This window comes from Leopardus geoffroyi, chromosome D1, assembly GCF_018350155.1.
Source record: "Leopardus geoffroyi isolate Oge1 chromosome D1, O.geoffroyi_Oge1_pat1.0, whole genome shotgun sequence".
Classification (NCBI taxonomy): Eukaryota; Metazoa; Chordata; class Mammalia; order Carnivora; family Felidae; genus Leopardus; species Leopardus geoffroyi.
Window position 1 is genome coordinate 107,656,967 of NC_059329.1, and position 26,148 is coordinate 107,683,114.

General features: G+C 56.7%; 3 protein-coding genes across 15 annotated transcripts; 2 read left to right on the forward strand and 1 right to left on the reverse strand.

Annotated features, from left to right (window-relative positions):
• Positions 1 to 1,024: 1,024 nt before the first annotated feature.
• Positions 1,025 to 20,223, forward strand: FERMT3 (FERM domain containing kindlin 3). Its single transcript, XM_045485702.1, has 15 exons — positions 1,025 to 1,159; positions 1,736 to 1,908; positions 4,730 to 4,963; positions 5,196 to 5,315; positions 5,408 to 5,576; positions 5,800 to 5,902; positions 16,961 to 17,068; positions 17,230 to 17,364; positions 17,456 to 17,505; positions 17,598 to 17,722; positions 17,927 to 18,033; positions 18,160 to 18,393; positions 18,752 to 18,876; positions 19,408 to 19,549; positions 19,669 to 20,223. Exons 2-15 carry the CDS (start codon positions 1,749 to 1,751, stop codon positions 19,846 to 19,848), a joined length of 1,992 nt encoding a protein of 663 aa, XP_045341658.1. The 5' UTR covers positions 1,025 to 1,159; positions 1,736 to 1,748; the 3' UTR covers positions 19,849 to 20,223.
• TRPT1 (tRNA phosphotransferase 1) lies at positions 20,202 to 23,065 on the reverse strand. 3 transcript variants are annotated; one of them, XM_045485720.1, is made up of 8 exons: positions 22,973 to 23,065; positions 22,521 to 22,604; positions 22,189 to 22,270; positions 21,154 to 21,323; positions 20,888 to 21,062; positions 20,604 to 20,660; positions 20,418 to 20,528; positions 20,202 to 20,303 (listed from the first exon to the last, which is right to left on the reverse strand). In XM_045485720.1, the coding sequence occupies exons 2-8, from the start codon at positions 22,593 to 22,595 to the stop codon at positions 20,212 to 20,214; spliced, it is 762 nt and encodes a 253-aa protein (XP_045341676.1). In that variant the 5' UTR covers positions 22,596 to 22,604; positions 22,973 to 23,065; the 3' UTR covers positions 20,202 to 20,211. The 3 variants fall into 3 exon arrangements, with proteins under 3 accessions (XP_045341676.1, XP_045341675.1, XP_045341674.1); XM_045485719.1 differs by having other exon boundaries at positions 22,521 to 22,607; positions 22,973 to 23,035; XM_045485718.1 differs by lacking the exon at positions 22,973 to 23,065 and having other exon boundaries at positions 22,189 to 22,347; positions 22,521 to 22,789.
• NUDT22 (nudix hydrolase 22) lies at positions 23,035 to 25,707 on the forward strand. Of its 11 annotated transcripts, none has more exons than XM_045485715.1 (6): positions 23,035 to 23,106; positions 23,448 to 23,945; positions 24,330 to 24,408; positions 24,902 to 24,999; positions 25,138 to 25,231; positions 25,547 to 25,707. In XM_045485715.1, exons 2-6 carry the CDS (start codon positions 23,551 to 23,553, stop codon positions 25,688 to 25,690), a joined length of 810 nt encoding a protein of 269 aa, XP_045341671.1. In that variant the 5' UTR covers positions 23,035 to 23,106; positions 23,448 to 23,550; the 3' UTR covers positions 25,691 to 25,707. The 11 variants fall into 11 exon arrangements, with proteins under 11 accessions (XP_045341671.1, XP_045341663.1, XP_045341665.1 ...); XM_045485707.1 differs by having other exon boundaries at positions 23,041 to 23,106; positions 24,310 to 24,408; XM_045485709.1 differs by having other exon boundaries at positions 23,076 to 23,173; positions 24,310 to 24,408.
• Positions 25,708 to 26,148: the final 441 nt, after the last annotated feature.

Genomic DNA, 26,148 nt, shown 5'->3' on the forward strand with positions numbered 1-26,148 from the left:
CTCCGCGGGCGCCCTGCTGCACTCCGGCGCTACTGACCAGAGGCTCTGTTCCCTCCGGCCTCAAACCCATTCTCTCTAGAAAGGCTCCATTCCTGCCAGGAGCCAGCAGTGAGCACAAGGCCTAAAGCTTACATCCCGTGTCCGACTGTGGCTCAGGTCGTGATCTCGCCGTTCGTGGGTTCGAGCCCCGCGTCGGGCTGTGTGCTGACAGCTCAGAGCCTGGAGCCTGCTTCGGATTCTGTGTCTCCTCCTCTCTCTCTTCCTCCCCTACTCACACTCTGTCTCTCAAAAATAAAGATTAAAAAAAAAGCTTACATCCCAGTGCAGATGATGGGACCCTCCAAGGTCACATCTGAGTAGGGGCCTGACAGGAGGGACCCTTGGGGGTTACTGATCAAGCGTGTCACATGTGGAGGGACAGAGTGGAGGTGGGGTGGGGAGGTGGTGAATGACCAGGGGCCAGTTTCTGTTCAGCCATTCCCCTGCACAGCTCTGAGGTTTACATGTTTAAAAACAGGCTCTTATGGGGGGCCCAGAAAAGAAACTTGTTTCCCCCTCGGGGTCTTCTTCAAGGGTCTGTGGTGATAAGGGACCTCTAGGGCTTGAACTTGCTTGGCCTCCCAGGTTCCTAAATAACCCGGATCCGATCCTTTCAATGGCATGACTTTCTCTCTTGACAGCCCGGTGGTGTTTCATGGCCCAAAGGCCGCCACTTTGTGACAGGCTGGAGATGGGAGATGGCTTTCTACAGGGGACGGTTCGTGCAGGAAACAGGAGTTGGTGGCTTTTCTGGTTTGAACCGAGCTTCCCTCCAGATGAGGGACACTTCGAGGTGGCGGAGGGGGGGTGGGGGCAGGGGGCATGGGCCCATTCCTTCCTTGCTTCCTGTGCTCACTGGGAACAAAGGTGGGGCCCCAACTGGAACCCTCCGCATGTTGGCAACTCGCTTCCTGCACCCAGCGCCAGCCCGCCCTGGGGAGGGGCTGAGCCCGCCCCACTCCTGATAAGGAGGTGCAAGGGGCTGCCCTCTGAAGGAAGCTCCAGAGAGAGAGAAGAGGGGGAAGGAAGCACTCACTGATCTGCAGGTGTTTAGACTGAGGCCGGGAGTGGGCGGTACTCCAGCCCCCACACCTGCAGCCCCCGAACCCTAACAGGCAAGGTAAGCTGGGGCGGCGGCTGAAGCCCAGGGACCCTTTCCTTCACCCTCCTACGGCCCCTCTGCCCACATGCCTCTCTCCACGGGGCACTCTGGACTTTCCACCACCCTAAAGAGGCCGTGGCTGGTTTGGGATGTTTGGATCTGAGCTTTGGGCCAGGGTTGGACGTATCTCCTGACCTGGGTCCACAACTCTCTCCAGGGTGGACAGCTGCCACCCCTCCAGGGTGGGCTTGGGGGCAAAATGGGAGCCGGGGAAGCAGAGAGGGGTTGTGCCGGGTGCTGGCTTCAAGCTGAGTGATCTTGGGTGAGCCCCCTTCTTACTTTTACCCGGACTCAGTCTTCCTATCTGGAAGGTGGGAGCGGGTCGGACAACACCAATTCAGCTAAACCACCGGTAATGGCGAGGGGGCCTGAGGCTTGCCTGGAACAAATTGACACCTGTGTCTTGGACCCGTGATGCTGCCATGACATACTGGCCGCCTGTCCAGGTCACCACGGGGCCCCCTGGACTTGAACACAGGCAGCCTAGCAGGCCCCGGCACCCTGCCCACGTTGCCTCCTTCCCACCCTCTGTAGAGTCGCCGCAGCCATGGCGGGAATGAAGACGGCCACCGGCGACTACATCGACTCATCCTGGGAGCTGCGGGTGTTTGTGGGAGAGGAGGACCCGGAGGCCGAGTCAGTCACCCTCCGGGTCACGGGGGAGTCGCACATCGGTGGGGTGCTCCTGAAGATCGTGGAGGAGATTAGTGAGTGAACTGCTGCCCCCGCTGCTGACCTCAGCACCATGGGGCGGCTACAACTGGGTCCCTGGGCACTTCCGGGCCATCTGACTGTGCAGCTCTCGATAACCCTGCCGCAGTGACTCAGGCACCACCTTAATCATCTGGTTCCAAAAAAGACATTTCCCCAACTTCCCCTCCCTCCCGCAGTCTCCCTCCCTTCCTCCCACCCTAGCTGGTTCTGCTAAGTCCCCAGGGAGCAGACCTGGCCGCAGTCCGTTCGCCCACTCCTAGGGGCAAGAGGGGCCTTGCCCGGGCCCAGGCAGAGGTGCCATTCAGGGTCTGAGGGGAGACCAGGCCCGCTCCCATACCCTCTCTGCAGGGCGGAAGCCCTCAGCAGGCTGGTGACAGGCCTGGCCTGGGTGGGAAGGCCCTGCCCCCACAGGAAGTTACAGCACAGCAGCCTGTGGTACCAGGCAGGCGTGGAGAGGAGCGGGGCTAGTGACATGGGGGCTTCTCGTCCCCTTCCCCTGTTGGGGAGAGGGGCTGCCCCTTCCTGGGCGGGCAGCAGGCACACCCCCAAAAGGCAGAGCGGGAAGGCAGGCCCATGATCGTTTCAGCCAGGAGACCTCTGGGGCCTGGGCCACCTGCGGGGGGTGGGGGGGGTGGGGAGCGGTGGGCAGGCCTCCTCAGACCCAGCCACCCCATCACGTGCAGCCTGGGAGGCAGATTAGTTGGCTTACGGACAGACAGGCCCCCCGCCCCGGGGACAGCCTGGCCACAAGGCTGAGGTAGCGGGGGGGGGGGGGGGGCTTCCAACAGGCAGCACCCAGGAGGCTGTGAAAGCAGAAGTGGGGAACAGAGGGTCCCTCAGGAGATTGGGTGTCAGACCAAGAGGCCGACGGGCCCGGGCTGAGCCAAGGCAGAGGGGGCGAAGAGACAGGGCCCCAAGGGAAGACCTGGTCAGCTTCCTGGAGGGGCACGCGAGCATTGCAAGAGGCCTAAATGAGGAGTCAGTCAGACAGACAGACAGACAGGCAGACCTGATCCCTCCACCCACTGCTGAGCCCACCGGGGAAAATTCCTTCGGCTCCTGTCCCCCGCAACGGGGACATTGTCCCCACCCCTCCTATTCCCGCTCATTCCTTAGTGTATCGATGTCTACTGGGGCTCAGTCCAGCCAAACCCCATGCCACCTGGAGTGTGGCCGGGCAGGTGAGACTGACCCCACAGCCGCCAGGACAGGGGGAGAGACAGACAGCACGGGGCCTGGAGCCAGGACAGGGAGACTCCCCAGGAGAGTCCCGACAGGGGGCCCGTCACCGGGAGGGCAAGGAGTGATGTTGGAGCATGGGGGCGTTCCGAACTGGGGCCTCCAGGCCAGGGAGGACGCCCGGAGCGTGACCAGAAGAGACTGGGGTGGTCGCCGGTAGGAGTTTGGACTACCCCGGAGGTGGAAAGTGGCCACCGAAGGGCCTTTCAGTGGCTAAGGCTCACACGTGGACAGGCCCCTCAGGTAGGGGGTGGGCTGGAGGCAGGGAGACAAGGCCTCTTACCGTGGGCAGTGAGCATGGGCAGGAGGGTGAGATTGGCATCGATTAAATGCGGAGGCTAAAAGTGAAAGAGACAGAGCTGAGGCCTGGCAGGGAAGTCCTGTCACCCATGCTGAGAAGTCAGCAAGCGGGGACAAGAGCCTCTGTCCAGCATCAGGCAGAATGAGTTTCACCCACCACGAATGCTTGAATCAGGCGCAAGGCCTGCGGAACAAGTTTCTGGAATGGCCGAAGCCGGTGGGCGTGTGAGTTTCTGGCCTGGGGCGCGGGGCAGGGCCTGACCCTGAGGTGCCGTGCGTTTGGGGATCGGAGCAGGAAGACGAAGCTGTGGACTAGACGAGCCCCGGGAAGAGGCCGTGGTTGGGGAAGGACGGGGACCTGGAGCAGGGAAGGACGGGGGGCAGGCCGGGATAAAAGGGCCAAGGAGGACAAAACACGAACCAAAGGCAAGAGGAGATGGGGGAGTGGGTGCCACAAAGCCAAGAACAGAGCGAGAGCAGAGGCTCAAGCGTCTTGAGAGGTGGGCCAGATGGAGCCAGAGAATCTCTTGCATTTAAGCAGCGCTGTGACACTAAGGAGGGAACTGGAGGGAAGGCAGGGGCCAGTGTGGGTGGAGAGGAGACCTGCGCCGCTGGTGAGGAAGGCCTGGGCACGTTCTAGAGGGCTGGGCCCATCCCCTGTGCTCACCACGCCTCAGCTCGCCATCCTGGAGGGAGATGCATCCCCTGTCACCAGCTGCAGCACGAGAGAAGTCTTCACATTTCGGACCGTATCCTCCCTCGTCGGCATTCACGTGCCGGCGTCAGACGTCACAGACACCGCGCAGGCGTCGTCCGGTGCCCACGGGCTCGGAGTGATGACTGCCCACATCTCGCGAGCTAGAAAACTGCGGCCCAGAGAGGTTAAGGCCTCGGCCAAGGTCACAGAGCTCGTAACCAAGAAATGTTTCCGGAGTGCCCGCTGCCGCGTGCCGGGCACAGTCCCAGGCTCCAGTCCAACAGGGCCTCTGCCTCCTGGGTTCCCAGGAAGGCCGGCGAGGTGCTGGATGGGGGGCGGGGGAGCCCAGTGGGCTGGAGGCACTAAGATCGGGGCGCCTGGACCTGGGTTGGGGGGCTTCCCCTGGGAAGTGAGGTCGCGACTGAGCCCGGAGAAATGAGCAGGGTCAGCCAGCAAAGAGCTATTCCGCCGCGACCTCAGTCCTAGACCCCAAGCCAACCCAGCCCGGCCCGCCCTTGCCTTGGGCCGGGGAGGGACAGCGCGGCTGATGCACGTCCCCTTCCCCCGTGCCCCCACAGAGCGCAAGCAGGACTGGTCAGACCACGCCATTTGGTGGGAACAGAAAAGACAGTGGCTGCTGCAGACCCACTGGACACTGGACAAGTACGGTATCCTGGCGGATGCCCGCCTCTTTTTCGGACCCCAGCACCGGCCCGTCATCCTGCGGCTGCCCAATCGCCGCGCCGTGCGCCTCCGGGCCAGCTTCTCCCAGCCCCTCTTCCAGGCGGTGGCTGCCATCTGCCGCCTCCTCAGTGAGTCCCCTGCTGCTTCCCCACCCCCCCCCACCCCCATCTTCCACCCTGCAAGGTCCTGTGAGGGGCCAGGTCTCCCTGCTTTACAAGGCCCAGTCACTGTCACCTTGTCCTTACGGTCCTGTTCCCTAGCCCGCCTGCAGGGCCGTGACCTGCCCCAAAGTACCCAGGAGTGGAGCGGGAGGTCACGGGGCAGGTCCCGGGCCCCTGCTGAGGTCCCAGCTCCCCTCAGGTATCCGGCATCCTGAGGAACTGTCTCTGCTCCGGGCTCCTGAGAAGAAGGAGAAGAAGAAGAAGGAGAAGGAGCCGGAAGAGGAGTTGTATGACCTGACCAAGGTCGTCCTGGCTGGGGGTGAGCACAGACAGGCGGGGCAGGCCGGGGGCTGGGCACCGGCACCGGCGCCGGGGCCCCCGAGGCCTGTTTGACCCCGACCTGCCCTCCAGGCGTGGCACCTGCGTTGTTCCGGGGGATGCCAGCCCACTTCTCAGACAGCGCGCAGACCGAGGCCTGCTATCACATGCTGAGCCGGCCACAACCACCGCCGGACCCCCTCGTGCTGCAGCGCCTGCCTCGGCCCAGCTCCCTGTTGGACAAGACCCAGCTCCACAGCAGGTGCACGGCTGGCCGGGTCTGCGCCCCGGAGCCATGTCCCCTTGTGTCCGGGCTCCCACCTCCAGGTCCATGCCCTCCCCTGTATCCTTACCCCAAATCCATACCTCCTGTCTCCGGGCCTTTCTTATATGCGTGTTTGCCCCCAAGCCCCCTGCCCAGCCCCCACCATGCCCTGGAACCTTTCCTGTCTCAGCCCTGACCTCTGCCCTGTGCTGTGGGCCAGGTGGCTGGACTCGTCGCGGTGCCTCATGCAGCAGGGTGTCAAGGCGGGGGACATGCTCTGGCTTCGCTTTAAGTACTACAGCTTTTTCGACCTGGATCCCAAGGTGTGCTGGGTCGGGGTGGGGGGGAGGGGGAGGCTGGGTCGATGAGACATGGGGATTTAGGGTCGGGGGTCTGGGCTCGGGGAATGCGAGAGACTCCTAGGGAGAGGCTCCTCGGGCGTCTGCCAATCCACACTCCTGTTTATTAGCTCTGCCAACAAGGTGCTGAGCCGGGACCGATGTCAGGCCTGTCTCTCAGGGGGCTGTCAGGCAGGTAATGACTGCAGAGCAGTGTAGACAGCGGTGAGTGCCCCCAGCAGCCTGCTCCGGTGGCAGATACCTGACACCCGGACTCAGAGAAGGCTTCCTGGCGGCGGTGACGCTGTAGGTTTGGGTGGGCAGGGGCGAGGCTTGGCGGGCAGGGGCTGCGTGTGTCTCCCCCTCCCTGCCCGCCGTCCCCACCGGCGATCGACGGGCTCCATGCGTCCCTCTCAGAAACTGTCAGGCCCCCACACGTGCTCCCTTACCTGTGACCCCTTCTCTTGCCCCCCGCCCCCCGCCCTTTACTGCAGAACTTCTAAATGCTGTTTTCAGTGTCCTTGCTCCCCGGACTCCTGCCTCCTGGTTCCAAGTCTTTCCTATGGGTGCTCCTGGACTCCCTCTCTCTCCTCAGCCAAATCTGTCCTAGCGTCTTCTGTCCCCATCCACACAGTGGACGCACACCTGCTGTTTGTTCGCTGCTCACTGGGAGCTGGGGTGAGGCGGGCGGGGTGGGGGGTGTCTCCAGATGTCCTGTCCGGGCTCCCCCAGTCTCCTCCTGTCCCCGCAGCCTCTGGGGGTCAGCAAGCCCAGAAACTCACTCCTCAGCCATCCTCCCACCTTTCATGGAGTCGTTACGAAAGGCCGCACTTACACCATTCTGGATCCTTCCCTTTCCCTCCCTCCCACCTCATCCATCTTTGCCTCCCGTTCATCAGTCCCTTGAATGAAAATCCCAAACCACCTGCTTTTCGTCTGTGTCACGTGGGTTGGCGCACTCCCCACCCTCCACACCGCACCTAGAATGAGCATACCTTAGGGGTCAACTCACTCCTATGGCCGCTTACTGCCCCCCCCCCCCCGCTGCCCAGCCCCCAGGTCATTGCCTGATCTGGTCCCTGCGCACCTATCTGTCCCCCTTCCTCCCCTCTACACTCAGCCCCTCCCTCTCCTGGGGGTTTGTTGTTGTTTCCTTCTGTTTCTCCTGCCTTCCTTTCCTTGAGCGGTTTCCATGATTCCATTTTATCTCCTTTATATTAGTTTATTTAGCTATACTTAAAAACTTTTTTTTTTAAGTTTACTTATTTATTTTGAGAGACAGATAGAGAGTGAGCAGGAAAGGGCAGGGAGAGAGAAAGAGAGAGAATCCCAAGGAGGCTTCATGCTGTCAGTGTGGAGCCTGACCCTGGGCTCGAACTCACAAACCGTGGGATCGTGACCTGAGCCGAAACCAAGAGTCGGACGCTTAACTGACTGAGCCACGCAGGCGCCGTCCCACCCCCGCCAAAAATTTTTTGAGTGGTTGCTTTAGGGGTTATAGTACACATACACTATTACCATCCAATAATATTCTACCACTTCTGCACGAGAACCTGACAACAGGACGGTTGTATGTCCCCTCCCAGCCTCTATATTCTCGTTGTCACATTCTTGGATTCTGCTTGTGTCAAAGCCTGCAAGACATTGCCATTCTTGTCGTTGCTGTCATTATGACGGCTGTATCGAGAAATAATTCACATACCATATCCTTGGTCCATTCAGAGTGTAGAACCCAATGGTTTCTAGTACATTCACAGAGTTGGGCAGCCATCAGCACATTTTGTAACATTTTCATCACCTCCTCCAAAACCATCCCCATCAGCAGTCCCTCCCATTTATTCCTGACCCTCAAGCCCCAGGCAACTCCTAGTCTCCCTTCTGCGTCTCTAGATTTGCCCTTTTCAGACGTTTCATATAAATACGATCTCACAATGTGTGGCTTTTTGTGACTGGCTTCTTTCCGTTGGCATCATGTTTTCATGTTTTAGCATGTTTCGCTGTTTTATTCCTTTTTATTGCAAAATGGTATTTAAAAAAAAAAAAACAACTGTAATGTTTATTTTTGAGAGAGAGAGAGAGAGAGAGAGAGAGAGTGCACATGAGCAGGGAGGGGCAGAGCGAAAGGGAGATACAGAATCCGAAGCAGGCTCCAGGCTCCGAGCTGTCAGCACAGAGCCCGACGCGGGGCTCAGACTCACGAGCTGTGAGATCGTGACCTGCGCTGAGGTCAGAGGCTTAAGCGACAGAGCCACCCAGGCGCCCCGCAAAATGGCATTTCGTTGCGTGGGTATGCCACATTTTATTTATCCATTCCACAATCACTAGATGTTTCGTTTCCCCCCGCCCACGTGTTGGCTATTAATGAATGATGCTTCCGTGAATATTCACATACAGGTTTTTTTGAGCGGTCCTGTCTTTTCATTTCTCTTGGATGTACATCTAGGAGTAGAACGGTTGAGTGCCCATCACTATTATTTTTTACTTTAACCAGTCAGTCGTTTTTTGTGAAACTTGGTGTTTTGTGATAGCTGGAGATCCCCAGGCAGGTTGGGAGAAATGATGCACAGAGGGACGCCTGCCTGGCTCAGCTGGTGGGGCGTGATTCGTGATCTCGGGGTTGTGAGTTCGCACCCCGCCCCCGTTGGATGTAGAGGTTACTGAAAAATAAAATATTAGGGGTGCCTGGGTGGCTCAGTTGGTTGGGCATCCAACTCTTGATATCGGCTCTCTCAAAATAAATACACTTGTGAGCATAAATAAATAAAATAAAATCTTAAAAAAAAAACAAAAAAGAATCCCCGAGATCCTAGATACCTGAGTACCCTTTACCCAGTGTCTACAAACAGTATCAAAACGAGGATGTTGACATCAGAATAATCAAGATTCAGTTCCATCAGCCAACTGTCCTGTAAAGACATTTTTAAAAATATAACAGTCTTTTATTTCTGCCCACACATTCACCGTTTCCTGTCCCTTTATTCCTGTGCATAGATACAGATTTCTAGCTGGTCTCATTTTCTGTCCGCCCGAAGGACTTCCTTGAACATTTCTTGCGGTGCTTGATCTACTGGTGATGATTCTTTTTCAGCTTTTGTATGTCTGAATAACTCGTTATTTCGCCTTTGATTGTGAGAGCTCGGTGTAGAATCCTTGGTTGACAGTTTTGTTACTTAACGGTACTCTAAAGAAATGTCCCCACACCGTCCTGTGGCTTGCGTGGCTCCCAGCAGGGTCCCCTGTCATTCTTTATTCATGTGTATGTAATGTGTCTTTTCTCCTGACTACTTTTATGATTTCTGAATCACTGCCTTAAAACAACGTGATTATCATGTGCCTTGGTTCCCTTCAGGTTCCTCATGCGTGGGGTTCAGTGAGCTTCTTGTATCTGTGAGTTGACAGTTTGTGTCAAATTTGAAAAATTATATATATATATATATATTTTTAAACATTTATTCATCTTTGAGAGACAGAGAGAGACAGAGCATGAGCAGGGGAGGGGCAGAGAGAGGGAGACATAGAATCGGAAGCAGGCTCCAGGCTCCAAGCTGTCAGCACAGAGCCCAACGTGGGGCTTGAACTCACAAACTGTGAGATCATGACCTCAGCCGAAGTCGGACGCTCAACCGACTGAGCCACCCAGGCGTCCCAAATTTGAAAAATTTTGCAGAGATTTCTTCCTGCCCCCTCTCTTGATGAGATTCTAATTATATAAACTATTGGACTACTTAGGATTGTCCCACAGCCCACTGATGCCCTGTTTGTTTTTTTTAGATGTCTCTTCAAGTCTTATATTTTTTTTTTAATTTTAATGTTTCTTTATTTTTGAGAGAGAGAGAGAGACAGAGAAAGAGAGACAGAGCACAAGCAGGGGAGGGGCAGAGAGAGAGGGAGACACAGAATCTGAAGCAGGCTCCAGGCTCTGAGCTGTCAGCACAGAGCCCGATGTGGGGCTCGAACTCACGAATTATGAGATCGTGACCTGAGCCGAAGTCAGCTGCTTAACCGACGGAGCCACGCAGGCGCCCTGCCTGGTCATTTTTCATTTGATGCCAGACAACGCAATCTTTTTATGTTCTTGGGTGCTAGATTTTTTTTTTTTTTTTTTATGTAGTCCTTTAACTATTTTTAAACTTTGTTTAGGGATGAAATTAAACTACATGGAGATAGTTCAATCCTTCCAAGGCTTGCTTTGAATATTAATTAGACAGGACAAAAGCAGCCGCTCATCTAGGGCTAATTTACCCCATTACTGAGACAATTGCCTTCTGAGAACTCTCCCCAATGTGCCATGCATCATGAGGTTTCTCTAATCTGGCTTTTGGGGAGCGTGAACTATTTCCCCCCGTAGGTTACTGCTGGCAAATGTTCCACCTGGCTCCTTTCAAATGTTTCTTTTCCCATCAGCTTTGGGTAATTTCCTTCCACACATACGTCGATCAGTGCTTAGCTAAAGACTCAGGAGAAGCCCTCTGCTGATCTCCGGAGCTTTCTCTCTGGGCAGCTCTCTCCTCTCCAGTCCTCTGTCCTGTGAAATCTAGCTGCCGTGGACTCACCAAATGCTCAACTCCATTTCTTCAGCTCGGGAAATAGGCTGGGCTCTCTCTGGGCGGTAAGCAACCTGGGGCAATCTTAGGATTCACTGTGTTTGTTTCCCTTCCGTCGGGACCACTGTTCTGTGTGGTCTCTTGTCCAGTATCTAAAATCCAGCGACGGGTCTTTGTTGTTCTCTTTGTTTTTATTTTTTTCGAGATTTTATTTGTAAGTAATCTCCACACGCCTCGTGGGGCTTGAACTCACAACCCCGAGATCAAGAGTCATATGCTTTGCCAATGAGCCAGCCAGGCGCCCCTGTTCTCGTTTGTTTTTAAAACAAAAGTTTAGGGGCGCCTGGGTGGCGCAGTCGGTTAAGCGTCCGACTTCAGTCAGGTCACGATCTCGCGGTCCGTGAGTTCGAGCCCCGCGTCGGGCTCTGGGCTGATGGCTCAGAGCCTGGAGCCTGTTTCTGATTCTGTGTCTCCCTCTCTCGCTGCCCCTCCCCCATTCATGCTCTGTCTCTCTCTGTCCCAAAAATAAATAAACGTTGAAAAAAAAAAACAAAAACAAAAAACAAAAGTTTAAAAACAACATTTTCTTATAGTGCACAATTGTTATATTTTATTTTCTTATTTTTCTATTAATTGTGCACAGTTAGAAGAGACACCCCCTTCCCCACATGGCTCTCTGGATATTCTCTATGTGGCTGTGGCTTCTCCTTTGGGGTGGATCACGTTAGGTAATCAGTCAGTGTCATTGTTCTCTTGGAACCGTAGAGTGGGATCCCTGCACAGCTACTGTCCTTGGACTGCCCTTGTCTATTTCCTGGGAATTCCTCTACTGGACTTCTTGGTTCCTGAATCTTTTGTGTTCCTCTGTTGACGCGTTCCTTCATTTTTTTTTTTTTTTAATGTTTTATTTATTTTTGAGAGAGACAGAGACAGAGACAGAGACACAGAATCCAAAGCAGGCTCCAGGCTCTGAACTGTCAGCACAGAGCCCGACGTGGGGCTCAAACTCACAAACCACGAGATCATGACCTGAGCTGAGGTCGGACGCTTAACCGACGGAGCCACCCAGGCGCCCCTCACTCATCATTCTGAATGAAACATATGTTTCAGCAGCTTCCCCTAACCTGATAAAGGCGTTGAAATCCTGCATGTCTGAAAAGTTCACTACTCTACCCTCACGTGCGTGATAGTTTGGCCAGGTGTAGAATTCTAGGTTGGAAACATTCTTCTGCCACATCTGAAGCCACCTTCCCCTTGTCCTTCTGGTTCTCGGTGTTACTATTGCGGAGTCTAGTGCCATTTTTATTTTCAGTCCTTTCGTATGAGACCTTTTTATTTTTTCTTGGACGGGGAGGGGAGGTACCAGAAGCTTTTAGATCTTCTCTTTATCTCATGAGGCTTTGAAATCTCTTAATACTATGTCCTAGTAAGGATCTGTCTTTGTTGACTGACCTGCACACTTGCTGAGCCCTTTCAAGTCAGAAACCTGAGTCTTTCAGTTCTGGAGAAATACCCTGAATAATCTCAATCATTTCCTCCCCGCCAGTTTTCTGTTCCTTTCTGCTGGAACTCAGTCGATATTAGACCCCCTGGATTGATTCTTCAAAGAAAACAATGTAGACATTTATCGTGTCTTGCTCATTTTTTAAGGTTATTTCTTTCTTTATTAAATGTTTATTTTTGAGAGAGAAAGAGACAAAGCATGAGCAGGGGAGAGACAGAGAGAGAGAGAGAGAGAGAGAGAGGGAGTCATAGAATCTGAAGCAGGCTCCAGGCTCTGAGCTGTCAGCACAGAGCCCGACACAGGGCTCAAACCCACGAACCGTGAGATCCTGACCCAACCCAAAGTCAAATGCGTAACCGACTGAGCCACCCAGGTGCCCCTAAGATTTTTTATTTTTAAGTAATCTCTACACCCACTGTGGGGCTCAAACTCACAATCCCGAGATCAAGAGTCGCACACTCTACCAGCTGAGCCAGTCAGGCACCCCTTGTTCTTTGTCATTTCTAAGTTTGTTTTCTTTTTGTTTTACTTTCTGGACAGTGCTTTGACTTATCTTTCAAACGATGTGTTGAATTTTTAATTTCTGCAACTACATTTTTACGTTCTAAGAGCTCTTATCTTCTGAGTGTTCCTTTGTAAAGTTTTTTTGTTTTTTGTTTTAGTATAACATGCTTTTAGAGCAATGTATCCAACACATCAAGCAACAGGACTTTACCAGCCCCCAGAAGCTTCCTTCCTATCACTTCCAGGCAGTATCTCCCATGGTTGGGGCGGCACTAAGATTAATCCTCACACGATAGATGGTTTTGACTGTGTTGAAATCTACATCAATGAAATCACGCAGTTGTCTGGCTGTTGTCACTCAGCATTATGTTTGTATGATTCACATGCTTGTATGTTACACATAGTTGTAGCCTATTCTCTCTCATTGGTGTGCGACGTTCCATTATGTCAATTTACCCCAATTCACTGTCCGTTCTACTGCTGATGGGCACTGCACAATCTCCAGATTGAGACGATTATGAATAAGGATGCTATGAACATTCCTGTAATGTCTTCCGGTGAACATATGCACACTTTTCTGCACCCATTTCTCAGCAGGTGCATGAGAATGTCCCTTGTTCCACAACTTTACTGGCACTTGGTATTGCCTCTCTTTTTTTGTGGTAACCATTCTGGTAGGTGTGTAATGGTCCCTCGTATGGTTTTTTTTGCTTATTTGTTGTTGTTTTTTTTAACACCTTTACTTAGCTGTAACTCACATGCCAACAAAATCACTCAGTGTAAGCATGCAGTTCGATTATCTTTAGCAAATTTACACAGTTGTGCAGCCATCACCACAATCAAGTTTTGAGGGAGGTATTTCATCACCCCAGAAATTTCTCTAGTACTATTTGTAGTAACTGCCCCTCCCACACCCAACCCCAGACAACCACTATGTGCTTCCTATGTGACTTTAATTCACATTTCCCTGATGACTAATCAGGTGGAGCCCTTTTTCATATGGCTACTAGCCATTTGGATATCCTCTTTTGTCAAGTTTCTGTTCAACTTTTCTTTCTTTTTTTTTTTTTTTTGACAACTTAAGAAAAATTTTTGTTTATGTTTATTTATTTTTGAGACAGAGAGAGACAGAGCATGAATGGGGGAGGGTCAGAGAGAGAGGGAGACACAGAATCCGAAGCAGGCTCCTCCAGGCTCTGAGCTGTCAGCACAGAGCCTGAGGCGGGGCTCGAACTCACGGACCGTGAGATCATAACCTGAGCCGAGGTCGGATGCTTAACAGACTGAGCCACCCAGGCGCCCCTTTTCTGACAACTTTTAATGTTGAATTGCTTATCTTTCCTATTGCTTTATAGGAGGTCTTTATATATTCTGTACATGAGTAATACTTTGTCAGATAAGGGTATTGTGACTGTGTCTTCCCACCCCGTGCTTTGCCTTTTCATTCTCTTGATGGTTTATTTTGATAAAAAGACCTTCCTCATTTTAATATAATCTGCCTTCTATTTTCAAATATTTTTTTTTTCTTTTATGATTGATATCTTTTGTGTCCTGTTTAAGAAATCTTTTTTTTTTGGGGGGGGGGGCGCCTGGGTGGCTCAGTTGGTTGAGCGACCCACATCAGCTCAGGTCATGATCTCACGGTTTGTGAGATCTCTCTCTCTGCCCCTCCCCTACTCATGCTGTCTCTTTCTGTCTCAGAAATAAATAAACATTAAAAAAAAAAAGAATAGGGGCACCTGGGTGGCTCAGTCGGTTAAGCGTCTGACTTCGGCTCAGGTCATGATCTCATGGTCCGTGAGTTCGAGCCCCGCGTCGGGCTCTGTGCTGACAGCTCGGAGCCTGGAGCCTGCTTCGGGTTCTGTGTCTCCCTCTCTCTCTGCCCCTCCCCTGCTTGGGCTCTGTATCTTCCTCTCAAAAATAAACATTAAGGGGCACCTGGGTGGCTCAGTCGGTTAAGCGGCCGACTTCGGCTCAGGTCATGATCTCACGGTCCGTGAGTTCGAGCCCCGCGTCGGGCTCTGGGCTGATGGCTCAGAGCCTGGAGCCTGCTTCACATTCTGTGTCTCCCTCTCTCTCTGTCCCTCCCCTATTCATGCTCTGTCTCTTTCTGTCTCAAAAATAAATAAACGTTAAAAAAAAATTAAAAAAAAAAAAGAATATATATTTTTTTAATTCCAAGATCACAAAGATGTAGTCCTATTTTTCTCTAAAAGCTTTATTGTTTTAACTTTAGTATTTAGATCTGCAGTCCAGCTGGAGAGCCAAGTTGACCAATGGAACCACAGAGAGTCATAGAGAGACCCATATGTTTATATTCCCCTGACTTAGAACAAACGTGACCCCAGGGTCACTGGGAACGGATAAATGAATCAATAAATGATACTGGGTCCATTGGATACCTATATATGTATTTTTAATGTTTATTTATTTTAAGACGGAGAGAGGGAGTGAGCATGAGCAGGGGTGGGGCAGAGAGAGAGAGAGAAAGAGAATCTCAAGCAGGCTCCACATCCAATGCTGAGCCCAACACAGGTCTCGATCTCATGACCACTAGATCATGACCTGAGCTGAAATCAAGAGTCAGATGCTTAACCGACTGAGTCACCCAGGCGCCCCAGGGTACCCATGTTAAAAACAAACAAACAAACAAATATCCACATACAAATATCAATTCCAGCTGGATGGCAGTCTTAATTACTAAACCTTTATAATTATGCTCCTTTTAAACACAGCATCCTGTTCTTGTTTTAGGAGCGCAGCATTTTGTCTTTCTAAGGATTTTGACTGGTTGAAGTTTTCTTCTGCTCCCTACTGATTTCATTTCCTCTAAGCTCTTTCTCTGCTGTTCATCTTGGTGCCTGTGGTTGACATCAGCAGCTTCCCTTACACGCGGGTGATCCCTGCCTGCCCTTTCGTGGTGAGAGGCAAGGCTCCGGGAAGCCCCTGAAAACCCTGAGCGGGTGAATAGAGCTTGGCACTCTGGGGGCTTCCTGGGGGCGCTGGGGTAAGGATGCCATTTTTTGTCAGGGGTTTCTCTTTGGCTGGTCAGTTTCTCAGCAGTGAACCCTCTGATCTCCCGACTGGGAACAGAAGGCTGACTGCCAATGTCTTAGGCGACCGTGGGACTTGGGGGAGTCTCACCTTTCAGAACGTCCACTTTCTTCATCTGTTTCTAGCACAGTGCCGTCCCTCGCCCAGCTGAGCCTAGACTATCTCTGGCTCACCATCGCCAGAGCGTAAATCTCTCCTCTGCCAGGTGCCTGGCTGTCACTGGGCTGCAGGGAGTGGGGGCACTGGCTCCTTTCAGACCCCTTCTGCTGTCCTCACGGCAGCCCACCCTCACCTCTCGGCCGGAGGATCCCGGCGGGGAGCCTGTCAGGGGCCGCCACGTGCCCTGGATGCCTCTGTCCAGATCTGTGTTCTTTTTGCTGTTTGTTTTCTGCCTATTTTCAGAATTCATTAGTGCCTCCACCGCCGAACAGGAGAGGGGAGACGGGTAAGCAATCCCGGCTGTCTCTCTCCCCGTAACTCAGTTCCCGTTCCCGTTTCTGCTTTCCATCTTCCAAAATGTCGTCCGCATGCCTCACCTGCAAGGATTCCCGCTCCCTTCGTCTCTTGGGGGTGACCCTTTTTACGCCTTTGCTGTCAGTTGTGGCGGGTTGCAGGGGGACCATGGGCTTGGTCTTCTGACCCGTGAGCTTCGCAGTCCCTGTTCCTTCTTTCTGGAAGGTTCTTCCTATCACTCTTCCCGTCAGTGGCCCATGGCCACCCTTCAGGCCGCAGGGCAGTCCGACATCTCCTCAAGAAAAACCCCCCTGAATGCTTCCTCACGAGGAGCTCCGTGCATCCCACTTCCATCCTCTGTCATCGCCGTCATCCTCGTGGTGCCCTTGTCCAAGGTCATGAGTGAAAGGCCCCACGGAAGCTACTTCCTTGATTGCTTTTATCGAAGTCTTGAATCACCTTACTCATTGATTGGTTTACTCGGTCCCCCTTCTGCCCCCACAGACACGCAGTAGACACGCAGTCGACGTTGGTCCGGGAAGCTTTTTTTTTTTTTTTTTTAATTTTTTTTTAATGTTTATTTATTTTTGAGACAGAGAGAGAGCATGAATGGGAGAGGGTCAGAGAGAGAGGGAGACACAGAATCTGAAGCAGGCCCCAGACTCCGAGCCGTCAGCACAGAGCCCGACGCGGGGCTCGAACTCACGGACCGTGAGATCATGACCTGAGCCGAAGTCGGACGCTTCACCGACTGAGCCACCCAGGCGCCCCTGGTCCGGGAAGCTTTACAGAGAGATCGGTGCCACTTGCCCGGGCAGGCCATACGGCTGGAGTTGGGGGTCTGCTGCCCGTGTGGGGCCGCTAGACGAACTTGGCACTGTGCAGGGGGCAGGGCTGGAGGCTGAGGCTCAAGGGGTCCGGGCGCACAGGGTGCCGGGGGCACTTGGCACCTGACCAACCCAGCCTCCCCCACCCCTGCCGCAGACGGACCCGGTGCGGCTGACCCAGCTGTACGAGCAGGCGCGGTGGGACCTGCTGTTGGAGGAGACCGACTGCACCGAGGAGGAGATGATGGTGTTTGCAGCCCTGCAGGTGCCCGGCGGGCCAGGGGACCTGGGGGACTGGGGCGCAGGCCAGACCCAGGGCAGGGAGGGTCTTCCGGGGTGGGGCCCCGTCTTCGGGACGCCCCGCTTAGGGCCCTGTGGGCTCCCGGGCTGCCCACCCAGCCCTCCCTGGCCGTGTGCCCCACCCAGTACCACATCAACAAGCTGTCCCAGAGCGGGGAGGCGGGCGAACCCGCCGCCGCAGACCCCGGGCTGGACGACCTGGACGCGGCCCTGAACAACCTGGAGGTGAAGCTGGAGGGGTCGGCGCCCACAGACGTGCTGGTGAGGAGGAGCCCGGGTCGGGCTGGCGTCGGGGTCAGGGTCGTGTGCGGAGACCTGGCCCTCCTCTGACTCCTCTTCCCCCCCCCCCCAGGACAACCTCACCACCATCCCAGAGCTCAAGGACCATCTCCGGATCTTCCGGTGAGTTCGGGCCCAGGGTCGGCAGCGCCACTGGAGGGGGCCCAGTGTGGAGACGGGGCACACAGCCTGTCACACACCTGCCTCACCCTCAGGCCCCGGAAGCTGACCCTAAAAGGGTACCGCCAGCACTGGGTGGTGTTCAAGGAGACCACGCTGTCCTACTACAAGAGCCAGGAGGAGGCCCCGGGGGACCCCATTCAGCAGCTCAACCTCAAGGGTGAGTGAGGGCCACCGGGCCAGGACGGGGACAAGGGCAGGAGCTGGCTGGGGGCCCACCTGGCCCACCTCAGTTTCCCCCTCGGGGTAGAGGGAAGATACCCTCTGTCCTGAGGCACTGTGCTGGGCCGGCATCCTCCCAGGGACCTCTCAGGCAGGGCCGCCCCCCACCCAGCCTCCTACCCACCCCTTCGTCTCCCTCTAGGCTGTGAGGTAGTCCCCGATGTCAATGTCTCCGGCCAGAAGTTCTGCATCAAACTCCTAGTACCCTCCCCCGAGGGCATGAGTGAGATTCACGTGCGGTGCCAGGATGTAAGTGAGGGCCGGGCAGGGGTCAGCCCCGGGCCGAAGCCGGAGTGGGGCTGGGGACAGGGCCGGGGGCGCCGAACCAGAGCCCGGCGAGCCCCTCACCACCCTCCCCTGTTCCTCGCACCCCAGGAGAAGCAGTACGCCCACTGGATGGCCGGCTGCCGACTGGCCTCTAAGGGTCGCACCATGGCAGACAGCAGCTACGCCAGCGAGGTGCAGGCCATTCTGGCCTTCCTCAGCCTGCAGCGGACGGGTGGCGGGGGCTCAGGCAACCACCCCCAGGGCCCTGACGCCTCTGCCGAGGGCCTCAACCCCTACGGCCTTGTTGCCCCACGCTTCCAGCGGAAGTTCAAGGCCAAGCAGGTGCCAAAGGAAGTGGGTGGGGGGAATGACCACGGCTTTTACCTGGCCACCCTTGGCCCCTGGATCTCCACACGGCCTTCCTCTAGAAAGCCACGTGCTCCCTCGTTCCTTCTCCTACCCTTGTCCTTGAGACGGAGCACGCTGGGCCCCACCCCCTGGGAGGGGTCACGGCCCGGCCGCCCGAGTCCACCTCAGGGCCTGGCTCAGCAACTGTCTGCTGAGTGGTGCGAGGGCACCCAGTGGAGGCCCCACGCTGGGCCCCACCCCTGCTCCAGGCTCAGCATCCGGTCTCCCTGATGGGGACAGGCAGGGGGTCTCAGGGACTTCGGGGCCGCCCCTCACCGATGTGGTCCCGCAGCTCACCCCACGGATCCTGGAAGCCCACCAGAACGTGGCCCAACTTTCGCTGTCCGAGGCCCAGCTACGCTTCATCCAGGCCTGGCAGTCCCTGCCCGACTTTGGCATCTCCTATGTCGTGGTCAGGTACGGGCCCCGCCCCAGCCCCCCTCTGCCCTCCCCTCCTGCCTGGAGAGGGGCACCCCCGAAGCCTCCCTTCCTGCTCTGTGCGGGCGCCCCCTGGGTGCCCTGCCCTCCTGCGCCCCCGCAGCAGACACCAGAGCAAGAGACCAGGCCAGGAGGGCAGGAGTCCCAGCTCCTGTCCCAGCTCTGCCGCAGCCTGGTCCCTCTCGAGGCCACGGTCCGCTGCTATGACACGGGAGTGCCCTCTGCCCGTTTTCCCAGCCTGCAGAGACAGCCAGGCAACAGATGACGACGGTACCCACAAAAATCGCTCCCGAAAGGCCTGGACACTTTGCCTGAGGCTGCCGAGAATGCTAGTATAACGATTAGATCAGTTAACCCTCGTCTTCCAGAAGAGGAACTCGAGGCTCAGAGAACCTAAATGACAGGAGCACAGCGTGCTCCGGAGCACGGCACCGGGCTATCTGGGGGGGGGCTCTGGGGCCCGTGCAGGGCAGGGCTCTTGGTCACACTCTGTCCTCCCCGGGGAACTAGGTTCAAGGGCAGCAGGAAGGATGAGATCCTGGGCATCGCCAACAACAGACTGATCCGCATCGACTTGGCCGTGGGCGACGTGGTCAAGACCTGGCGCTTCAGCAACATGCGCCAGTGGAACGTCAACTGGGACATCCGGCAGGTGGGCCAGGAGTGAGGACGGGGCGGGGGGGGGGGGGGGGAGCAGGGCGCGGCCAGGGCAGGACAGGGGCTGCTCTCTCATCCCACCCCCACCAGCCCCTCTGACCGCTCACTCTGCAGGTCGCCATCGAGTTTGACGAGCACATCAACGTGGCTTTCAGCTGCGTGTCTGCTAGCTGCCGCATTGTGCACGAGTACATCGGGGGCTACATTTTCCTGTCGACAAGGGAGCGGGCCCGCGGGGAAGAACTGGACGAGGACCTCTTCCTGCAGCTCACAGGAGGCCACGAGGCCTTCTGAGGCCTGTCTTATTGTTCCCCACTTTGCTCACTACCTGCTATGGCCACTCCTAAGCCCACACCCTCTCCAGACAGGCACTGAGCTGGGCACGCTCCCCTGCTGTCCACTGGCTTCGTGCAGACCGGGGACCTAACTGGACCAGACTCTGCCATCCCCCGGGGGCTAGAGAGGGTGGGCTATGAGCTCGTACGATGCCCACCCTCTCCTTGTCCGGGTGGCCAAGACCAACACCCCCGACCTAGCTGTAGTCCTGAGCACAAGAAGCCTGGCTGTAGCTACAGGATAATTCATGGTTTCCAACTGGAATTTCTGTTTTGTCATCTTTCTACATTCCTTTTTTTTTTTTTTTTTTAAATAAATATTTTATTGTTGGGTCATCCTTTTTCCTCTGGCGCTGTGCTTGGGGCCACTCTGACGCTCGGTTTCTTCATCACCAGCCAAGGACAGGGACTTTCCTGAGAGAGACAAGAGTTGGTGAGGGAAAGGGAGACCTCAGTCAGCCTGGGGCTGGGAGCTGGCAAAGAGGAGAGGGCAGAGGGCACAGGAGGGCGTAGGGTGGTGGTTCTCACGGGTAGGGCGTAGCTGCAGGGCCTCCTTGAAGTACTTGGGAAGCAGGAAGCCATCGGCGTTCCCCGGAGTCAGGATCACTCCGTTGGCAGAGCGGAAGAAGGGGACCCCGTCTGCAGACAAGGCCGGAGATGTGACTCATGCCTTCTCTGAAGCCCTAGGGCAGTCCCTGCTGTGTCAAGACTCACCTGCCAGGGCCAGGGGCCCATCGATGAACACGGCCACTTCGCAATTTGGCCGAATGCCTGTGGAGACAATTGGAGCTGGGACCTGGGGCGCTCGGGGTGGCAGTCTCCAAACTTGGGCAGGCTCAGTGGGAGGTCCCGGGCTCGGTGCGGGGAAGGGGTTACTGCACCACGCAGAGTATATAGTGGCCTCGGACAAGAGGAGCTATGCCTGGAGGTAGCCTGATCCTTGGGAGAGGGACCTGGTAGGAGAAAGTGGGTGGGAGTGGCTGGGGAGGGGCACTGACCACTGATGACACCGGGGTCCCCAGGCAGTCCTGGGGCCAGGTGGATATGTGTCCTTCCCCGGCAGGACAGGCCCTTGAGCAGGATGGAAGGCCAGTGTCGCCAGAATGTGCCATGGACGAGCGTCAGGGGCAGGGCCTGGGGGGTCTCCAGGGGCATCAGCTCCAACTCAGGTACCTGGGACGAGTGGGGGAATAGACAGCGGTGAGACCCCCCTCACAGGCAGGGGTCCCACCTGGCTCTCCCACGTGTCCCCTTAAGCCCCCACCTGCAGGGAGTGACCCTGATTGGCCCGGATGAGAGGGCCAGTGCTGGGGTCCCCTGGCTGCAGGGCGAACCGCTGCTTCTGGTTGGTGTCCACCACGCGCCGAACATCCTCAGCTGAGAAGCCGCAGAACTGGGGCAGCTGGAGGAGGGCACCCAGGGGCACGAAGCCATCTGCAGACAGGCAGGGTGCTCAGGCCTGGGTCAAAGTTAAGAGGGGGAACTCCAGGCAACCAGAACAGAGCCTGGGCCTGGGGCGGGGGGGGGGGGGTCACAGGGGCTCATCCGTGTGACCTTCTGGCGCAGATAGGGAAACTGAGGCCCAGCAAGCAAGATTTGCCCAAGGTCACACTGTGTCCACCACGGCTCCCGGGGGAAAAGGAGCCACCGGGCTCCAGGCTTGCGGGTCTGCCCCGCAAAGCGGGCCTGAGGAGGGGTCCGGGCGTTCAGGCTAACGGGGCGGAAGCTTCTGAGCAGGCCAAGACAGAGCTGGGAGGAGGAAGACAGGGACTAGCAGGCTCACCAACTCAGGTGGTGGCCGAGTGAGCAGCTGACCCCAGGGCCCCGGGGCGCAGGGAGCGGCCAATGAGAAGCCGAGGAAGAAGGGGGCGGGCGCTTCCGCTTCAGGCGAAGGGGCGGCCCTTTCTGGGCCTCAGTTTCCTCCACTTACACGGGAATGGGATCTGCCTCATGGAGGGTCACAAAGATAAAGTGACCCTTTTTAGCATAGTACCCTTCCCAGAGTGGGTACTCAATAAACACCAATTACTTCAATACCCCCCAGTGCCCACTCCTGGGGTACGTGTTTATTGGGCCACTGCACCACAGGTATCACCAGGCATGGCCTGGACAGAGGGTCCTCTCCCAGTTTGCTCCAGACATGATAGTGGGCTCTGGGCCTCGGGGTTCCCTGAAAATGGAGAGGATGTGCCCTCTGTACCGTCCCCATAGGGCCATGGGGTAGGACAGCCACAGATAGGCTCATACTGCTCCCTCCCTCCAACCACTCCTCACCCCAGTCTTTAAGACTCTCACTTACCAGCCCTCATGGGAAGCCCCAGCTTCAGGGCCCCGTGACGCAGAGCGTAGGACAAAGCCTTGGACAGTTGCACATCTCGGTCCTGTAAGAGCCCAGAGGTAGCCCCTGGTCCCTGTAGTGCTCCTGCCCTGCTGCCCACCCTGAAGTCTGAGTGACCCGCTGCAGAGGGAGACCAGAGGGAGAGGAATCCCTGTGCTCTCTGGGAAGAGTATGACCCATCAGCGCTCAGTCCCATCCCCCCAGCATATTCCAAGGAGCCAGGGCTGAGTCCTCCTCCTTTACCCTCCCACCAAGAAAGGGGGTGGGGGGGGGTGAGGGTGGAGGGGGCGCACCTGTTCCCGGGGTCTGTGAGCCCTTCTCCCCCTGGGTCCTGCAGCTTCCTGCCTCCTTCCTCCAGGGGAGTTCATGGCTAAGACCTGCTGGGTACAGTGATAATGTGGGGACTGTTAAGGACCCTTTCATGTCCCCACCCTGCCCAGCAAGTCACAAAGCCTCAGGATGTGAGAGCTGGGACGGGGACATTCAGCTCATTAAATTCACTTCCCACCCCCAACTCCCTCCTGCAAATAGGGAAACTGAGGCCCGGGAGGCAAGATTTGCCCAAGGTCACACTGTGTCCACCACGGCTCCCGGGGGGAAAAGGAGCCGCCGCGCTCCAGGCTCGCGGGTCTGCCCCGCAAAGCGGGCCTGAGGAGGGGGCCGGGCGTTCAGGCTAACGGGGTGGAAGCTTCTGAGCAGGCCCAGACAGAGCTGCGAGGAGGAAGACAGAGACTAGCAGGCTCACCAACTCCGGTGGTGGCCGAGCTGCCGACCCCGAGGGCCCCGGGCGCAGGGAGCGGCCAATGAGAAGCCCAGGAAGAAGGGGGCGGGCACTTCCGCTTCAGGCGAAGGGGAGGAGCCTGCGGGCCGCGTCGGCCGGTGAGTGCCGGCTGGACGTTTGAGCTTCCGGACCCCGGAAGGGGTCCCGGTGCATCAGAGGTTGAAGGCAGGATCCTGGGTTTGGGAGAAATGGGCATAAAGGGGTGGCTGGACCCAGGACCGCGGGGTGGTTGTGATGCGCGTGAGTCCCAGGGATGTCTGGCTGCAGGGACCTCCGGGCTCTTAGGATAAGACACTTTACTGCCCAGGGAGTGGTCAAGGGGGTACAGAAGGGCTGGGGGTACACCTCGGGAGGTCTGTGGCAGAGGGGGCCAGCTGCCGGGGCCAAGGGTCGCTGTGGGGCTCTCAGGGTGACAAGCCCGGCTGTGTCCTCCCCCCAGAGCTGCCCCGTCCAGACTATGGACCCTGAAGTGTCCCTGCTGCTGCAGTGCCCCCCAGGTGGGCTGCCGGAGGAGCAGGTGCAGGCTGAGCTGAGCCCAGACTATGACCGTCGCCCACTACCAGGAGGGGACAAGGCCATCGCTGCCATCTGGGAGAGCCGGCTGCAGGCTCAGCCCTGGCTCTTTGACGCCCCCAAGTTCCGCCTGCACTCAGCCATCCTGGCACCCACTGGCTCACAGGGGCCACAGCTGCTCCTGCGCCTGGGCCTTACTTCCTACCGAGACTTCCTGGGCACTAACTGGGCCAGCTCAGCTGCCTGGCTGCGACAGCAGGGGGCCACTGACTGGGGTGACAAGCAGGCCTACCTGGCAGACCCGCTGGGGGTTGGCGCCACACTGGCCACTGCAGATAACTTCCTTGTCTTCCTGCGTCGCTCTCGGCAGGTGGCTGAGGCACCTGGACTGGTGGACGTGCCTGGTGGGCACCCTGAGCCTCAGGTGAGATGCCAGCCTGGGTGCAAAGGCACAAAGAGTCAGTTCAGCTTTGTTTTCTTCATCCCTTAAAGGGGGGATTGGCCTAGTGCTTCTCTGAAAGTCTACTCAGGGCAGCACCTCAGCCTCCCCACTGACCCTTATCCCAGGCCTGTGGGAAGCTAGGGAATGATGGGGAGGGGTGGGGGCTGGGGGCAGAGGACCTAGCTGGATTTCTGGTTTTCCATCTGGAAAAGGTGGGCCCGGGTCGGGGGGGGGGGGGGTCACCAAGACTCAACTCTGTACCTAACCAGGCCCTCCGGGCCAGCAAATATGTGGGGAGGCAGGCTGGGAAGAGATGGGGATAGGGGCTGAGCCTGACCTCTCCCAGGCCCTGTGCCCTGGTGACAGCCCCCTGCACAAAGACCTCCCTGGGGAGCTGGTGGTGCACGAACTCTTCTCCAGTGTTCTCCAGGAGATCTGTGACGAGGTGAGTGAGGAGGGCTGGCCCCGGCAGGTGGGCAAGAAGGGAGGGGGTAGAACATACCAGAATTCCACAGGTGTGGGCTGGCGGGAGGGTCTGCAGGCATCTGGCATTGAGGAAAGAGCTTGGCTTTGCAGCTAGACACAAGTGGAGTGGAATTCTAGCCCTCGTTTCTGCGTGCCTCAAGCTCTTCCCCTTTACAAGGAGAACAACGATAAATGTCTTGCCTATTTCCACCCACCACCCCGTTTGTTGATGAGAGGAGTAAATGAGAGTCCCAGTCACAATGAACTTGCCTTGGGTGACCTTGAGCGGTTGGTTGTTCAATATCTCAGGTTCTGCTTTCCCATCTGTAACATGAACTTGCCCGGGCTCTGACATTCTGTGATTCTGGGCACTTGAACTGCAAGCGATAAAATGCTGTACAAGGGTAACGTTCTCCCTTGAGAGGGGCAGGGATGGGGACACTGGGCACTGACTGGTGGACCCCCTGCCCCAGGTGAATGTGCCGCTGCACACCCTGAGCCAGCCACGGCTATTGGGCATTGCCCGCAATGAGACCAGTGCCGGCCGTGCCAGTGCCGAGTTCTACGTCCAGTGAGTGAGCTCTGGGGCGCAGGGTCCTGGGTCCTCGGGTAGGTGGGTGGCCGAGGGGAATGGCTGAGGCAGCTGGGGTTCCACAAGGACCCGCCAGGGACTGGGCACTCCCCAAGCCACTCTCATGTCCTTGCGCAGGTGCAGCCTGACTTCCGAGCAGGTGAAGAAGCACTACGTAAGTGGGGGAGCTGAGGCCCACGAATCTACAGGAATCCTCTTTGTGGAAACACAGGTGTGAAGGAGCAAGATGGACCTTGCTTGGACAAGCTGCTGGTGTTGGGGCTCGTGTAGGCCTGGTGCTCCATGGCTGTCTCCCCGGGGCTGGGTCAGATGAAGCCGCCAAATCTTAGAGCTTTCCTCCAGGGCCACAAGACTTCACTGGGGATGCCCTCAGCCCAAGAGAGGTCCGGGAACCTCTTCAGCCTCCTTAACGTGTCTCCCTAGGGACGGTGAAGTGCAGAGGGTTCTGAGGCTCAGGAACACTGGGCACGGCCCCTGCAAGAGACCCGAGGGCTGGACGTAAGGGGGTCTTACTTTCTCCCCACAGAGCGTGCGGAGGTTGCAGGAGACCGAAATGTGGGCTGAGCTCTGCCCCTCGGCCAAAGGCGCTATTTTCCTCTACAACCAGGTCCAGGAAGTCCCACCTGAGTCGCCCTCGTCCCCAGCCCTATCACAACTTGAAAGACAATAAAGGACTTTATTCTTGGATTCCATCGGCATCTGCTGTTTTCATGAGACAGGGAAGGGGCGCTGGGAGAGATCTGGGTGTGCGAGAGAGACGGGGCGAGTGTCCTGGGGGGAAAAACAAAAACAAAGAAACCCAGCCTCAGTTTTTGCCGTCTGCAAACTGAGATGAGGGCCGTGCCTCCTTGCCCAGGCTGTGGTGAGGGTCCGGGTCTCCTATAGCTGCTTTATAAAGGACACCTCGCTGCAGAGCAGAGTAACAGGCATGTTCCCGGGACGAAGCCACAAAAGGGGGCCGGACAGCCTCACTGAGGACTGCAACGCCGGCGTCTTTCCGCAGGTCCGCGGGCCTCGACCTCGTTGGGTGGGCCCGAGGCGCCAAAGGCCAATGGGCGTGCGGGGGTGGGGCCTTCCGAAGCAGTCCGGGCCTTCCGGCTTGGTGGGCGTGGCCCGGGTGTCTAGGCC

Excerpts from the sequence above, each read along its gene's own strand:
- FERMT3 (XM_045485702.1), top strand. The coding sequence starts at position 1,749 with ATGGCGGGAATGAAGACGGCCACCGGCGACTACATCGACTCATCCTGG. Across the intron at positions 18,877-19,407 it reads ATCTCCTATGTCGTGGTCAG|GTTCAAGGGCAGCAGGAAGG; the intron begins GTACGGGCCCCG and ends CCGGGGAACTAG. Across the intron at positions 19,550-19,668 it reads TCAACTGGGACATCCGGCAG|GTCGCCATCGAGTTTGACGA; the intron begins GTGGGCCAGGAG and ends CTCACTCTGCAG.
- TRPT1 (XM_045485718.1), bottom strand. The coding sequence starts at position 22,650 with ATGAAAGGGTCCTTAACAGTCCCCACATTATCACTGTACCCAGCAGGT. Across the intron at positions 21,063-21,153 it reads ATCAGGGTCACTCCCTGCAG|GTACCTGAGTTGGAGCTGAT; the intron begins GTGGGGGCTTAA and ends CACTCGTCCCAG. Across the intron at positions 20,304-20,417 it reads CCTGCAGCTACGCCCTACCC|GAAAGTCCCTGTCCTTGGCT; the intron begins GTGAGAACCACC and ends TGTCTCTCTCAG.
- NUDT22 (XM_045485708.1), top strand. The coding sequence starts at position 23,262 with ATGTCTGGCTGCAGGGACCTCCGGGCTCTTAGGATAAGACACTTTACT. Across the intron at positions 24,409-24,901 it reads TCCAGGAGATCTGTGACGAG|GTGAATGTGCCGCTGCACAC; the intron begins GTGAGTGAGGAG and ends CCCCTGCCCCAG. Across the intron at positions 25,232-25,546 it reads TCCTCTTTGTGGAAACACAG|AGCGTGCGGAGGTTGCAGGA; the intron begins GTGTGAAGGAGC and ends TTCTCCCCACAG.